The 13,287-nt window shown below is 38.5% G+C and overlaps 1 protein-coding gene and 1 non-coding gene across 2 annotated transcripts; both read left to right on the top strand.

Moving 5' to 3' along the window:
- Positions 1 to 541: 541 nt before the first annotated feature.
- LOC112803818 (uncharacterized) lies at positions 542 to 1,243 on the top strand. Its single transcript, XM_025847276.1, has one exon. The coding sequence runs from the start codon at positions 542 to 544 to the stop codon at positions 1,241 to 1,243; it is 702 nt and encodes a 233-aa protein (XP_025703061.1).
- A 9,974-nt stretch (positions 1,244 to 11,217) lies between these two features.
- LOC112804920 (small nucleolar RNA R71) lies at positions 11,218 to 11,321 on the top strand. Its single transcript, XR_003203536.1, has one exon. It is a non-coding gene; the product is annotated as a small nucleolar RNA R71 (small nucleolar RNA).
- The last annotated feature ends 1,966 nt before the right edge of the window (positions 11,322 to 13,287 follow it).

Below are 13,287 nucleotides of genomic sequence, written 5' to 3'. Positions count from 1 at the left end.
GCCGGTAATGTTGAAATTTTCGGCTGCCTTGTTGAATTTTCTTCATATTTTTGCAAATAGTGCAATTCTTTCATCACCATTAACAACATTTTTATGCTAATTTAATTAGATTTTGAAAAAAAAAATTAAGATGATATATACTACATCTGTGGAATCGTATGATGATATATGATTTTATTGAACAAAAAAAAAATATGGTTGAAACTTATAGCTAATAGTGCATAATGAAGGCCCCGCCAGAAGTCCGCTCTGAATGAACCCTCTAACCACTATCGTCGAAACTGACAAACAATCACCAGAAGAGAAAGATCTGGTGATGAAGAGCACAAAAAAGTCAAGATAGATGGAGAAGATCAAGCAGCAGAACATATGGAGATCACACAAGAAGGAGAAAAGTCAGAGCTTGTTAAAGAGTCTAAAGATTCACTGGAGAATGTTGGTACCCTTGGCAATAGTGCATCCGAAGGTTCCAAGATGTCCTACAAGGATAGGCTGATGAACGGATGGGCTTGGAAAGCTGAATCCATATGAAATCATCGAGATGGTCACAGAAGACTACATCTCTGATGAAGATTCGATGGAACATATGGAGGAATCACAAACTCCTTTCAATCCAAATCCTGTTATAGAGGTGTCTTTGGAAGAATATGATGAATGGTGCAGGCCGTGGAAGCAAGCACTCATCGTTAAGCCTTTAGGGAAGAATCTGAACTTACAGACTATGGAACAGTGGATAAATAGGAGATGGACAAAGAAGGAGGTAGTACGTGTGATGGACCTGGTCGGAGGGTACTTCCTAGTAAGATTCTCTAACCAAGAGGATTATTCACACGCTCTTTTTGAGGGTCCCTGGATGATCGCTGATCATTACCTCTTGGTTCAAAGGTGGCGGCCTTTATTCATACCCCAAGAGAGTGAGGTTAAAAGGGTTGCTGTCTTGATCAGGATTCCCAATCTCCCAGCCGAATTGTATAATAGATATTTCTTATGGAAGGTTGAAAAATCTATTGGAAACATGCTCAAAGTCGATGAACATACGTCTATTCACTCAAGAGGAAAATTTGCACGTATCTGCATGGAAGTTGACCTAAGGAAAAAGCTGGTGACATCTTTCTCAACCTTAGGAAAATATTTTAGACTAGAATATGAAGGTCTTCATCTCATATGTTTCAATTGTGGTAGATATGGACATAAACATGATGGATGTCCGAAAAAGATAAAGGAAGCAAAGGACAGACCATAATCTCAAGCAGCTACCGATGAACAGAACCACCGAAAGGGGGAAAACGCCACCGCGGCCCAAGGCCAGCCAGCAACGGTGAATACAATAAATTATTTTAGGAAAGATCTGATTGCAATAGAAAATCCGGAGGTGATGGAAGTAGCCATTGGTACACTTAAGGAAAGTCACAAGCACCAATCTGGGGAGACAGAATCAGATTTAACTGCTATAAATGAGGAAAGTCTATACGGTCCCTGGATGGTTGTCAAAAAGCCCCAGAAAAAAATAGGCAAGAATTAGGGAGGAATTATGGGGATATCAAAAAAGAAACTTCTAATAATAGGTTTGATGCTCTTCTGAATGAGAAAGAAGCTCAGGAAAGAGAAGATAAGAGAAAAGAAAAGTACCAGAAAAGCCAGCCCAAGCAGATGCAGAAAAGCGAGGTAAATGCCAAAGCAAGTTAACAATTTGACAAGCTGGTCACACAGAATCAAAATCATAAAGGAGGCCAAAAGGTAAATTTTGCTAATCAAAACACAAAGGAAAAAGGCTCAGAGATAAACATAAAAATCAATGAAGAACAGGTGAAATCGTCAAGCTCATCCCAGAACAAACAGAAGACAATTATGACTGCTGAACCGAGTCATCCTTCTCAAGGAAAACAAAACAAAGAGAAGGATCAAACGCATAAGGAATATTGGAGACAACTTAGCAGACTTTCAAAAGCAGTTTATTCAAGCCACAAAGATGGATATTATATCCCGACTTATGATACTAATGATCCTATCTTAGATGCTCACATAGCAAGGGTTATGGGAGGGGGAATTATAGAGCAAAACAATGAGTATTATAAACATAGTTGTCAGAACCGAACCAGTGATTGAACCGGTCAGGTTACTGGGTCACTGGGTCACTGGTTCAACCGGTGGGTCTCTGGTTGAACCGATAGAACCGGTCGTACGTAAATAAAAAATATAAAATAGAAAAAATTGAATAAAGTGACAATTAGGTCCATCCTTAAAATTTGTTACTTCAAATTAATTAGCCATTGAAAAAAAATAAAATATCAATTTAGTCCTTCAAGATAGCAAACGATGAACACATTACGTCCCTTTATTAATTTTTCATGTGAAATTTAGTGGTGATGTTTAGATGTCCCTACTAATTAGTTTTAAGTCGAAATCTTCGAAGACCTACTAACTCAATACTCTAAAAAATTTAAAATAAATATCTTTACTAACATTTTAATATGTAAATGTAAATATTAAAATATTTGATACTTATTTTAATAATTCTATAAATTTTAAAGAATTAAAAAAAAGAGTATAAAACAAAAATTAAATTAAATAAATATAAAATAATTTAGTTGTGTATGTATATAATATATAGAATAATTAGCACATAAATTCCCAAATGAACACGCTAGCTTGGTGGTATTTCTTATCCTTGTCTAGCAAGGAGACATAGGTTCGAAGCCCACTGCATGCATTTTTGAATATTTGAGCACCATAGGACCGGCCGGTTCACGGATTGCATCAAACCGGCCAGTTTTGACCGACCGGTTTTGTCCGGTTTGTGACGAACCGCCCGGGTTTAAGCGGTTTGCTTCCTTCTTCAGTCTAAAGCTAAAATTGAACCGGCTGGACCACCGGTTCACCGATTTTTCGGTCGAACCGGCCGGTCCGATCCGGTTCTTACAACTATGATTATAAAGAAAACCCTCCGAGAGCAAGTAGCTATGGTGGAGAAGCACACAAGATGGCCATTGACATTGACAGCATAGAAGAAACTGCTCCAAGTGGGAATGCAGCAGATATCGAAGAGGAGCCTAGTATGCGAAATTGTGATCACACTTTTCACAACTCCGCACAACTAACCAGCAAGTGGTCGTCCAAGTAATACCTTACGTGAGTAAGGGTCGATCCCACGGAGATTGTCAGCTTGAAGCAAGTTATGGTCATCTTGTAAATCTCAGTCAGGCGGATTCAAATGGTTATGAAGTGTTGATAATTAAAAGATAAATAAAACATAAAATAAGATAGAGATACTTATGTAATTCATTGGTGAGAATTTCAGATAAGCGTTTGGAGATGCTTTGTTGCTTCTGAACCTCTGCTTTCCTATTGTCTCCATCCAATCATGCGCACTCCCTTCCATGGCAAGCTGTAAGTTGGTGGATCACCGTTGTCAATGGCTACCATCCGTCCTCTCAGTGAAAATGGTCCGGCTACGGTTCTCACCGCAGGGCTAATCATCTGTCGGTTCTCACTCGTGTCGGAATAAGATCCATTGATCCTTTTGCACACTCTCACTGCGCCCAATAGTCGTGAATTTGAAGCTTGTCACATTCATCCCCTCCTAGATCCTACCCAGAATACCACAGACAAGGTTTAGACTTTCCGGATCTCAGGAATGCTGCCAATTATTTCTCGCCTATACCACAAAGATTCTAATCTCACTGATTTGAATGCTCTGTTGTCAGGAGATGATAGTCAAACGCATGGATCAGAGACCCAAGAGAATATACTCCAACTGGCGTCCAATGAGTACATTGAACAGCATGTAGATCACTTGTAGTTGTCAGGCACGCGGATCTTGGCTAAGCGAGTACTGAAGATAAGGGGTGATTGTCACGGATCACCCCTTCAGTATGACTTAACTGAATTAAATACGAGAGTATATATTGGAGAAGAAGTAGGCGTGAATTGAAAGAAAAATAATAGTACTTGCATTAATTCATAAGGAACAGCAGAGCTCCTCACCTTAATCTATGAGGTATAGAAACTCCACTGTTGAAAATACATAAGAACAAAAGGTCTAGGCATGGCCGAATGGCCAGCCTCCCATATGGCATAAGAATTCAAAAATAGGGGAAGAAGACCTAATCAAAGGATCGAAAAGTAGTCTAAAGATATGAATACAATAGTAAAAAGTGCTATTTATACTAAACTAGTAAACTAGGTTTACAGAAAATGAGTAGATAGTGCAGAAATCCACTTCTGGGGCCCACTTGGTGTGTGTTTGGGATGAGCTTTGAAGCTTTCATGTGCATAGGCCATCCTTGGAGTTAAACTCCAGCTTTGGTGCCAGTTCTGGCGTTTTACGCCAGAAAAGGGTCTCTGGTGGGCATTTGGACGCCAGTTTGAGCCATTAAATCTCGGGCAAAGTATGGACTATTATACATTGCTGGAAAGCCCAAGATGTATACTTTCCAAAGCAATTAAGAGCGCGCCAATTGGTCTTTTGTAGATCCAGAAAATTCACTCTGAATGCAGGGAGGTCAGAATCCAACAGCATCTGCAATCCTTTCTCAGCATCTGAATCAGATTTTTGCTCAATTTCAGCCAAAAAATATCCGAAATCACAAAAAAACACAAAACTCATAGTGAATTACAGAAATATGATTTTGCATAAAAACTAATAAAAATATACTAAAAGGTAACTAAAACATACTAGAAACTACCTAAAAACAACGCCAAAAAGCGTATAAATTATCCGCTCATCACAACACCAAACTTAAATTATTGCTTGTCCCCAAGCAACTGAAACAAAATAAGATAAAAAGAAAAGAATTGGTACACGAAATTGTGATCTCAATGGCGCCAACAACTTGGTACGCACAATTGTAATATCACTCTTTTTCACAACTTCGCACAACTAACCAGCAAGTGCACTGGGTCGTCCAAGTAATAAACCTTACGTGAGTAAGGGTCGATCCCATGGAGATTGTCAACTTGAAGCAAGCTATGGTCATCTTGTAAATCTCAGTCAGGCGGATTCAAATGGTTATGGAGTTTTGATAATTAAAACATAAATAAACATAAAATAAAGATAGAGATACTTATGTAATTCATTGGTGGGAATTTCAGATAAGCGCATGAAGATACTATGTTCCTTCTGAATCTCTGCTTTCCTACTACTTTCATACAGTCATTCTTACTCCTTTCCATGGCAAGCTGTATGTTAGGTTTCACCGTTGTCAATGGTTACCTCCCGTCCTCTCAGTGAAAATGGTCCAAATGCTCTGTCACAGCACGGGTAATCATCTGTCGGTTCTCGATCATGTCGGAATAGAATCCAGTGATTCTTTTGCGTCTGTCACTACGCCCAACACTCGCGATTTTGAAGCTCGTCACAGTCATCCCATCTCAGATCCTACTCAAAATACCACAAACAAGGTTTAGACTTTCCGGATCTTAGGAATGGCCGCCAATAATTATAGCTTATACCACGAAGACTCTGATCTCACAAAATGGAAGGCTCGGTTGTCAGGCGAGGCAACCATGCGTCGTGGGTCAGGAATCCAAGAGATACACACTCTAGCTTTTGCAGGTAGAACGGAAGTGTTTGTCAGGCACGCGTTCATAAGTGAGAATAGTGATGAGTGTCACGGATCATTATATTCATTAGGTTGAAGTATGAATAAATATCTTAGAATAAGAATAAGCATGAATTGAATAGAAGAACAATAGTACTTTGCATTAATACTCGAGGAACAACAGAGCTCCACACCTTTATCTATGGTGTGTATAAACTCCACCATTGAAAATACAAAAGAACAAGGTCTAGGCATGGCCGAATGGCCAGCCTCCTTAAATAGCATGTGAATATGAAAATAGGGAATTCAGACCCGGTCAAAGACTCCGAATACAATAGTAAAAAGATCTATTTATACTAAACTAGCTACTAGGGTTTACAGAAATAAGTCTAAGTGCAGAAATCCACTTCCGGGGCCCACTTTGGTGTGTGCTTGGGCTGAGGTTGAGCTTTACATGTGTAGAGGCTTCTCTTGGGGTTAAATGTCAAGTTGTAACGTATTTTTGGCGTTTAACTCTGGTTTGTGATGTGTTTCTGGCGTTTTACTCTAGAATGCAGCGTGGAACTGGCGTCGAACGCCAGTTTGCGTCATCTAAACTCGAATAAAGTATAGACTATTATATATTGATGGAAAGCCCTGAATGTCTACTTTACAACGCAATTAAGAACGCACCATTTGGAGTTTTGTAACTCCAGAAAATTCATTTCGAGTGCAGGGAGGTCAGAATCCAACAGCATATGCAGTTCTTTTTCAGCCTCCTATCAGATTTTTGCTCAGGTCCCTCAATTTTAGCCAGAAAATACCTGAAATCACAGAAAAATACACAAACTCATAGTAAAGTCCAGAAATGTGAATTTTTCATAAAAACTAATGAAAACATCCCTAAAAGTAGCTAGATCCTACTAAAAACTACCTAAAAACAATGCCAAAAAGCGTATAAATTATCCGCTCATCACAACACCAAACTTAAATTGTTGCTTGTCCCCAAGAAAATGAAAATCAAATAGGATAAAAAGAAGAGAATATACTATAAATCCCAAAATATCAATGAAACTTAGTACCAATTAGATGAGCGGGACTAGTAGCTTTTTGCTTCTGAACAGTTTTGGCATCTCACTTTTTCCTTTGAAGTTTAGAATGATTAGCATCCATAGGAACTCAGAGTTCAGATAGTGTTATTGATTCTCCTAGTTAAGTATGTTGATTCTTGAACACAGCTACTTTTATGAGTCTTGGTCGTGGCTCTAAGCACTTTGTTTTCCAGTATTACCACCGGATACATAAATGCCACAGACACATGACTGGGTGAATCTTTTCAGATTGTGATTCAGCTTTGCTAAAGTCCCCAGTTAGAGGTGTCCAGAGCTCTTAAGCACACTCTTTTTGCTTTGGATCACGACTTTAACCACTCAGTCTCAAGCTTTTCACTTGGACCTGCATGCTACAAACACATGGTTAGGGACAACTTGATTTAGCCGCTTAGGCCTGGATTTTATTTCCTTGGGCCCTTCTATCCATTGATGCTCAAAGCCTTGGATCCTTTTTACCCTTGCCTTTTGGTTTTAAGGGCTATTGGCTTTTTCTGCTTGCTTTTTCTTTTTCTTTCTTTAAATTTTTTTTTGCAAGCTTCTTCTTTTTCACTGCTTTTTCTTGCTTCATGAATCAAGTTTATGATTTTTCAGATCATCAATAACATTTCTCTTTTTCATCATTCTTTCAAGAGCCAACAATTTTAACATTCATAAACAACAAGATAAAAAATATGCACTGTTCAAGCATTCATTCAGAAAACAAAAAGTATTGTCACCACATCAATATAATTAAACCAATTTCAAGGATGAATTCGAAACTCATGTACTTCTTGTTCTTTTGTATTAAAAACATTTTTTATTTAAGAAAGGTGAATGATTCATGGAATTATTCATAGCCTTAAGACATAGTTACTAAATACTAATGATCATGTAGTAAAGACTCAAAACATAGACAAACATATAGCATAAAATCGAAAAACAGAGAGATAAGAATAAGGAAGTTAAGGAATGAGTCCACCTTAGTGATGGTGGCGCCTTCTTCTTGAAGGACCAATGGTGTCCTTGAGCTCTTCTATGTCTCTTCCTTGCCTTTGTTGCTCCTCCCTCATAACTTTTTGATCTTCTCTAATCTCATTGAGAATGATAGAGTGTTCTTGGTGTTCCACCCTTAATTGGTTCATGTTATGACTCAATCCTTCTAGAGAAGTGTTGAGTTGTTCCCAATAATTGTTTAGAGGAAAATGCATCCCTTGAGGCATCTTAGGGATTTCTTGATGATAAGCTTCCTCATGCGTCTCTTGAGATCCATGAATGGGCTCTCTTGTTTGCTCCATCCTCTTCTTAGTGATGGGCTTGTCCTCTTCAATGAGGATGTCTCCTTCTATGACAACTCCAGCTAAGTTGCATAGATGGCAAATGAGATTAGGAAAAGCTAGCCTTGCCAAGGTGGAGGGCTTTTCGGCTACTTTGTAGAGTTCTAGAGGGATGACTTCATGAACTTCTACCTCCTCTCCAATCATGATGCTATGGATCATGATGGCCCGATCCACAGTTACTTCGGATCAGTTGCTAGTGGGGATGATGGAGTGTTGGATGAACTCCAACCATCCTCTAGCCACAGGCTTAAGGTCCAGTCTTCTCAATTGAACCAGCTTGCCTTTTGAGTCTCTTTTCCATTGAGCTCCTTCCACACATATGTCCATGAGGACTTGGTCCAACCTTTGATCAAAGTTGACCCTTCTAGTGTAGGGGCGTGCGTCTTCTTTCATCCTAGGCAAGTTGAACGCCAACCTTACGTTCTTCGGACTGAAATCTAAGCATTTCCCCCGAACCATTGTAAGCCAATTCTTTGGGTTTGAGTTCATGCTTTGATCATGGTTCCTAGTGATCCATGCGTTTGCATAGAACTCTTGAACCATCAAGATTCTGACTTGTTGAATAGGATTAGAGAGAACTTCCCATCATCTTCTTCTAATCTCTTTTCGGATCTCCAGATATTCACCCCTTTTGAGCTTAAAAGGGACCTCAGGGATCACCTTTTTCTTGGCCACAACTTCATAGAAGTGGTCTTGATGGGCTTTTGAGATGAATCTCTCCATCTCCCATGACTCAGAGGTGGAAGCAATTGCGTTCCCTTTCCTCTTTCTTGAGGTTTCTTTGGCCTTAGGATATTGCTCGCTCTTCCCTTTCCAAACTTAGAATGTTGCTCGCCCTCGAGCAAAAAAAGAAAGAATAGAAGAAGAAGAAGAAGAAGATATGGAGGAGAGGGAGAGAGGTATGGGTTTCGGCTAAGGAGGAGAAGAGAGGGTGGTGTTGTGTTAAAATGAAGAAGGATGGAGGGGTTTATATAGTGGAGGGAGAAGGGTTTGGTTTCGGTCATTTAAGGTGGGTTTGGGTGGGAAAGAGATTTTGAATTTGAAGGTAGGTGGGGTTTATAGGGAAGAGTGGATGGATGTGATTGGTAAAGGGGTAATGGGGAAGAGAGATTAAGGTGATTGGTAAAGGGTATAATGTTATTGGATTGTGTGAAGAAGAGAAAAGTGGGGGTAGGTGGGGATCCTGTGGGTCCACAGATCCTGAGGTGATTCTGTGGAGTCTACAGATCTTGAGGTGTCAAGGATTTATCATCCCTGCACCTTTTAGGCGTGTAAAATGCCCTCTGTATGCATTCCTAGCGTTTAACGCCAGACTGCAGCTTGTTTCTGGCGTTAAACGCCCAAATGTAGCCTGTTTCTAGCGTTTAACGCTAGCCTGATGCTTGTTTCTGGCGTTTAAATGCCAGACAGCTCTTCCTCCAGGGTGTGCTTTTTCTTCTGCTGTTTTTGATGCTGTTTTTAATTTTTGCAATTATTTTGTGACTCCACATGATCATATATCTAATAAAACATAAAATAACAATAGAAATATAGATAAATAAAAATTGGGTTGCCTCCCAATAAGCACTTTTTTAATGTCAATAGCTTGACAGTGAGCTCTCATGGAGCTTCAGAGATGTTCAGAGCATTGTTGGGACCTCCCAACACCAAACTTAGAGTTTGGTTGTGGCCTCCAACACCAAACTTAGAGTTTGATTGTGGGGGCTTTGTTTGACTCTGTATTGAGAGAAGGTTTTCATACTTCCTCTCCATGTTGACAGAAGGATAACCTTGAGCCTTAAACACAAGGTAGTCCCTATTCAATTGAAGGACTAGCTCTCCTCTGTCAACATCAATCACAGCTCCTGCTGTGGCTAGGAAGAGTCTTCCAAGGATGATGCATTCATCCTCATCCTTCCCAGTGTCTAAGATTATAAAATCAACAGGGATGTAAAGGCCTTTAACCTTCACTAACACGTCCTCTACCAATCCATAAGCTTGTTTTATTGACTTGTCTGCCATCTCTAATGAGATTCTTACAGCTTGTATCTCAAAGATTCCCAGTTTCTCTATTACAGAAAGTGGCATAAGATTTATACCTGATCCCGGGTCACATAGAGTCTTCTCAAAGGTCATGGTGCCTATGGTACAGTGTATTGAGAATTTACCAGGATCTTGTTTCTTTTGAGGTAAAGTTTGCTAAACCCATGTATTTAGTTCACTAATGAGCAAGGGAGGTTCACCTTTCCAAGTCTCATTACCAAACAACTTGGCATTCAGCTTCATGATAGCTCCTAGATATTGAGCAACTTGCTCTTCAGTTACATCTTCATCCTCTTCAGAGGAAGAATAGTTCCAAAGCTCATGAATAGCAGAAGAAAGTTTAATGGAATCTCTATGGTCTCTATATATGCCTCAGATTCCTTTAGGTCCTCAATAGGGAACTCCTTTCTGTCTGGAGGACGTCCCATGAGGTCTTCCTTATTGGAATTCACGTCCTTCCCTTCCTCTTTGGATTCGGTCATTTTGATTATATCAATGGCCTTGCACCATCTTTTTGGATTCTCTTCTATATTGCTTGGGAGAGTACTAGGAGGAGTTTCAGTGATTTTCTTACTCAGCTGACCCACTTGTGCCTCCAAGTTTCTAATGAAGGACCTTGTTTCATTCATGAAACTTAAAGTGACCTTAGGTAGATCAGAGACTATGTTTGCTAAAATAGAGGGGCTCTGCTCAGAATTCTCTATCTGTTGCTGAGAAGATGATGGAAAAGGCTTGCTATTGCTAAACCTGTTTCTTCCACCATTATTAAAGCCTTGTTGTGGCTTTTGTTGATCCTTCCATAAGAAATCTGGATGATTTCTCCATAAGGGATTATAGGTGTTTCCATAGGCTTCACCCATGTAATTCACCTCTACCATTGCAGGGTTCTCAGGATCATAAGCTTCTTCTTCAGAAGATGCTTCTTTAGTACTGTTGGATGCATTTTGCAATCCATTTAGACTTTGAGAAATCATGTTGACTTACTGAGTCAACATTTTGTTCTGAGCCAATATGGCATTCAGAACATCAATTTCAAGAACTCCCTTCTTCTGAGACGTCCCATTACTCACAGGATTCCTCTGAGAGGTATACATGAATTGGTTATTTGCAACCATGTCAATGAGTTCTTGAGCTTCTGCAGGCATTTTTTTTAGGTGAATAGATCCACCTGCAGAATGGTCTATTGACATCTTAGAAAACTCAGATAGACCATCATAGAATATATCCAAAATGGTTCACTCTGAGAGCATGTCAGAAGGACACTTTTTGGTCAACTACTTGTATCTTTCCCAAGCTTCATAAAGGAATTCACCATCTTTTTGCTTGAAGGTTTGAACATCCACTCTAAGCTTGCTCAGCTTTTGAGGAGGAAAGAACTTGGCCAAGAAGGCCGTGACCAGCTTATCCAAAGAGTCCAGGCTATCTTTAGGTTGTGAGTCCAACTATGTTCTAGCTCTGTCTCTTACAGCAAAAGGGAAAAGCATGAGCCTGTAGACTTCAGGATCTACTCCATTAGTCTTAACAGTATCACAGATCTGCAAGAACTCAGTTAAAAATTGATAGGGATCTTCTAATGGAAGTCCATGAAACTTGCAGTTCTGTTGCATTAGAGCAACTAGTTGAGGCTTCAGCTCAAAATTGTTTGCTCCAATGGTAGGGATTGAGACGCTTCTTCCACAAAAATTGGAAGTAGGTGTAGTATAATCACCAAGCATCCTCCTTGCACCTCCACCATTGTTATTGGGTTCGGCCATGTCTCTTTCTTTTTCGAGATTCTCTGTAAGGTTTTCTCTGGATTGTTGTGCTTTAGCTTCTCTTAGCTTCTTCTTCAGAGTTCTTTCAGTTTTAGGATCTGCTTCAACAAGAATGTCCTTGTCCTTGCTCCTACTCATATGAAAAAGAAGAGAACAGAAAAGGAAGAGGAATCCTCTATGTCACAGTATAGAGATTCCTTTATGTGAGTAGAAGAAGAAAAGAATAGAAGAAGGAGAAGAGAAAAATTCGAACACATAGATAGAAGAGAAGAGGGTTCAAATTATGAGTAGAAGAGAAGTGTTAGTAAATAAATAAATAAATAAATAGAAGGAAATGAGAGAGGAGTTTTCAAAAATTGTTTTTGAAAAATGGTTAGTGATTTTCGAAAATTAAGAGAAGAAATAAAATTAAACTTAAAATTTGAAACAATTAATTAATTAAAAAATTTTTGAAAAAGAGGGAGGTTGATTTTCGAAAATTAGAAAGAGAAAAGTAGTTAGGTAGTTTTGAAAAAGATAAGAAATAGTGAAACAAACAAAAGTCAATTAGTTAGTTAAAAAAGATTTGAAGTTCAATTTTGAAAAGATAAGAAGTTAGAAAAGATTTTTGAAATCAATTTTGAAAAAGATATGATTTGAAAAAGATATTTTGAAAAGATATGATTGAAAAAGATATTTTGAAAAATATTTGAAAAGGAGATTAAAAAGATTTGATTTTTAAAATTGAAATTGATTACTTGACTAACAAGAAACTAAAAGATATGATTCTAGAATTTAAGGATTGAACCTTTCTTAATAAGAAGACTTACCAAAAGACACAAAACAAGAAAATATGAAGATCAAACAAGAAGACTTACCAAGAACAACTTGAAGATCATGAAGAACACCATGCATGAGTTTTCGAAAATTTTTTTAGAAAATTAAAAATATGCAATTGATACCAACCTTAAAATTTGACTCAAGACTCAAACAAGAAACACAAAAATATTTCTGATTTTATGATTTAAAATTTTTTTTTGGATTTTTCGAAAATTAATTGTGGAAAAATGAAAAAGAAGAAAAAATTTTGAAAACTTTTTGAAAACAAAATAAGAAGAAAATTACCTAATCTGAGCAACAAGATGAACCGTCAGTTGTCCAAACTAAAACAATCCCCGGCAACGGTGCCATAAACTTGGTGCACAAAATTGTGATCTCAATGGTGCCAACAACTTGGTATGCACAATTGTAATATCACTCTTTTTCACAACTTCGCACAACTAACCAGCAAGTGCACTGAGTCGTCCAAGTAATAAACCTTACGTCAAGTAAGGGTTGATCCCACGGAGATTGTCGGCTTGAAGCAAGCTATGGTCATCTTGTAAATCTCAGTCAGGCGGATTCAAATGGTTATGGAGTTTTGATAATTAAAAGATAAATAAACATAAAATAAAGATAGAGATACTTATGTAATTCATTGGTGGGAATTTCATATAAGCGCATGAAGATACTGTGTTCCTTCTGAATCTATGCTTTCCTACTGCTTTCATCCAGTCATTCTTACTCCTTTCCATGGCAAGCTATA

The sequence above is a fragment of the Arachis hypogaea genome, chromosome 5 (genome assembly GCF_003086295.3).
Source record: "Arachis hypogaea cultivar Tifrunner chromosome 5, arahy.Tifrunner.gnm2.J5K5, whole genome shotgun sequence".
In the NCBI taxonomy this organism is placed as follows: Eukaryota; Viridiplantae; Streptophyta; class Magnoliopsida; order Fabales; family Fabaceae; genus Arachis; species Arachis hypogaea.
The sequence above is the reverse complement of the archived record's forward strand: the minus strand, read 5'-3'. Positions and strand labels throughout refer to the sequence as shown.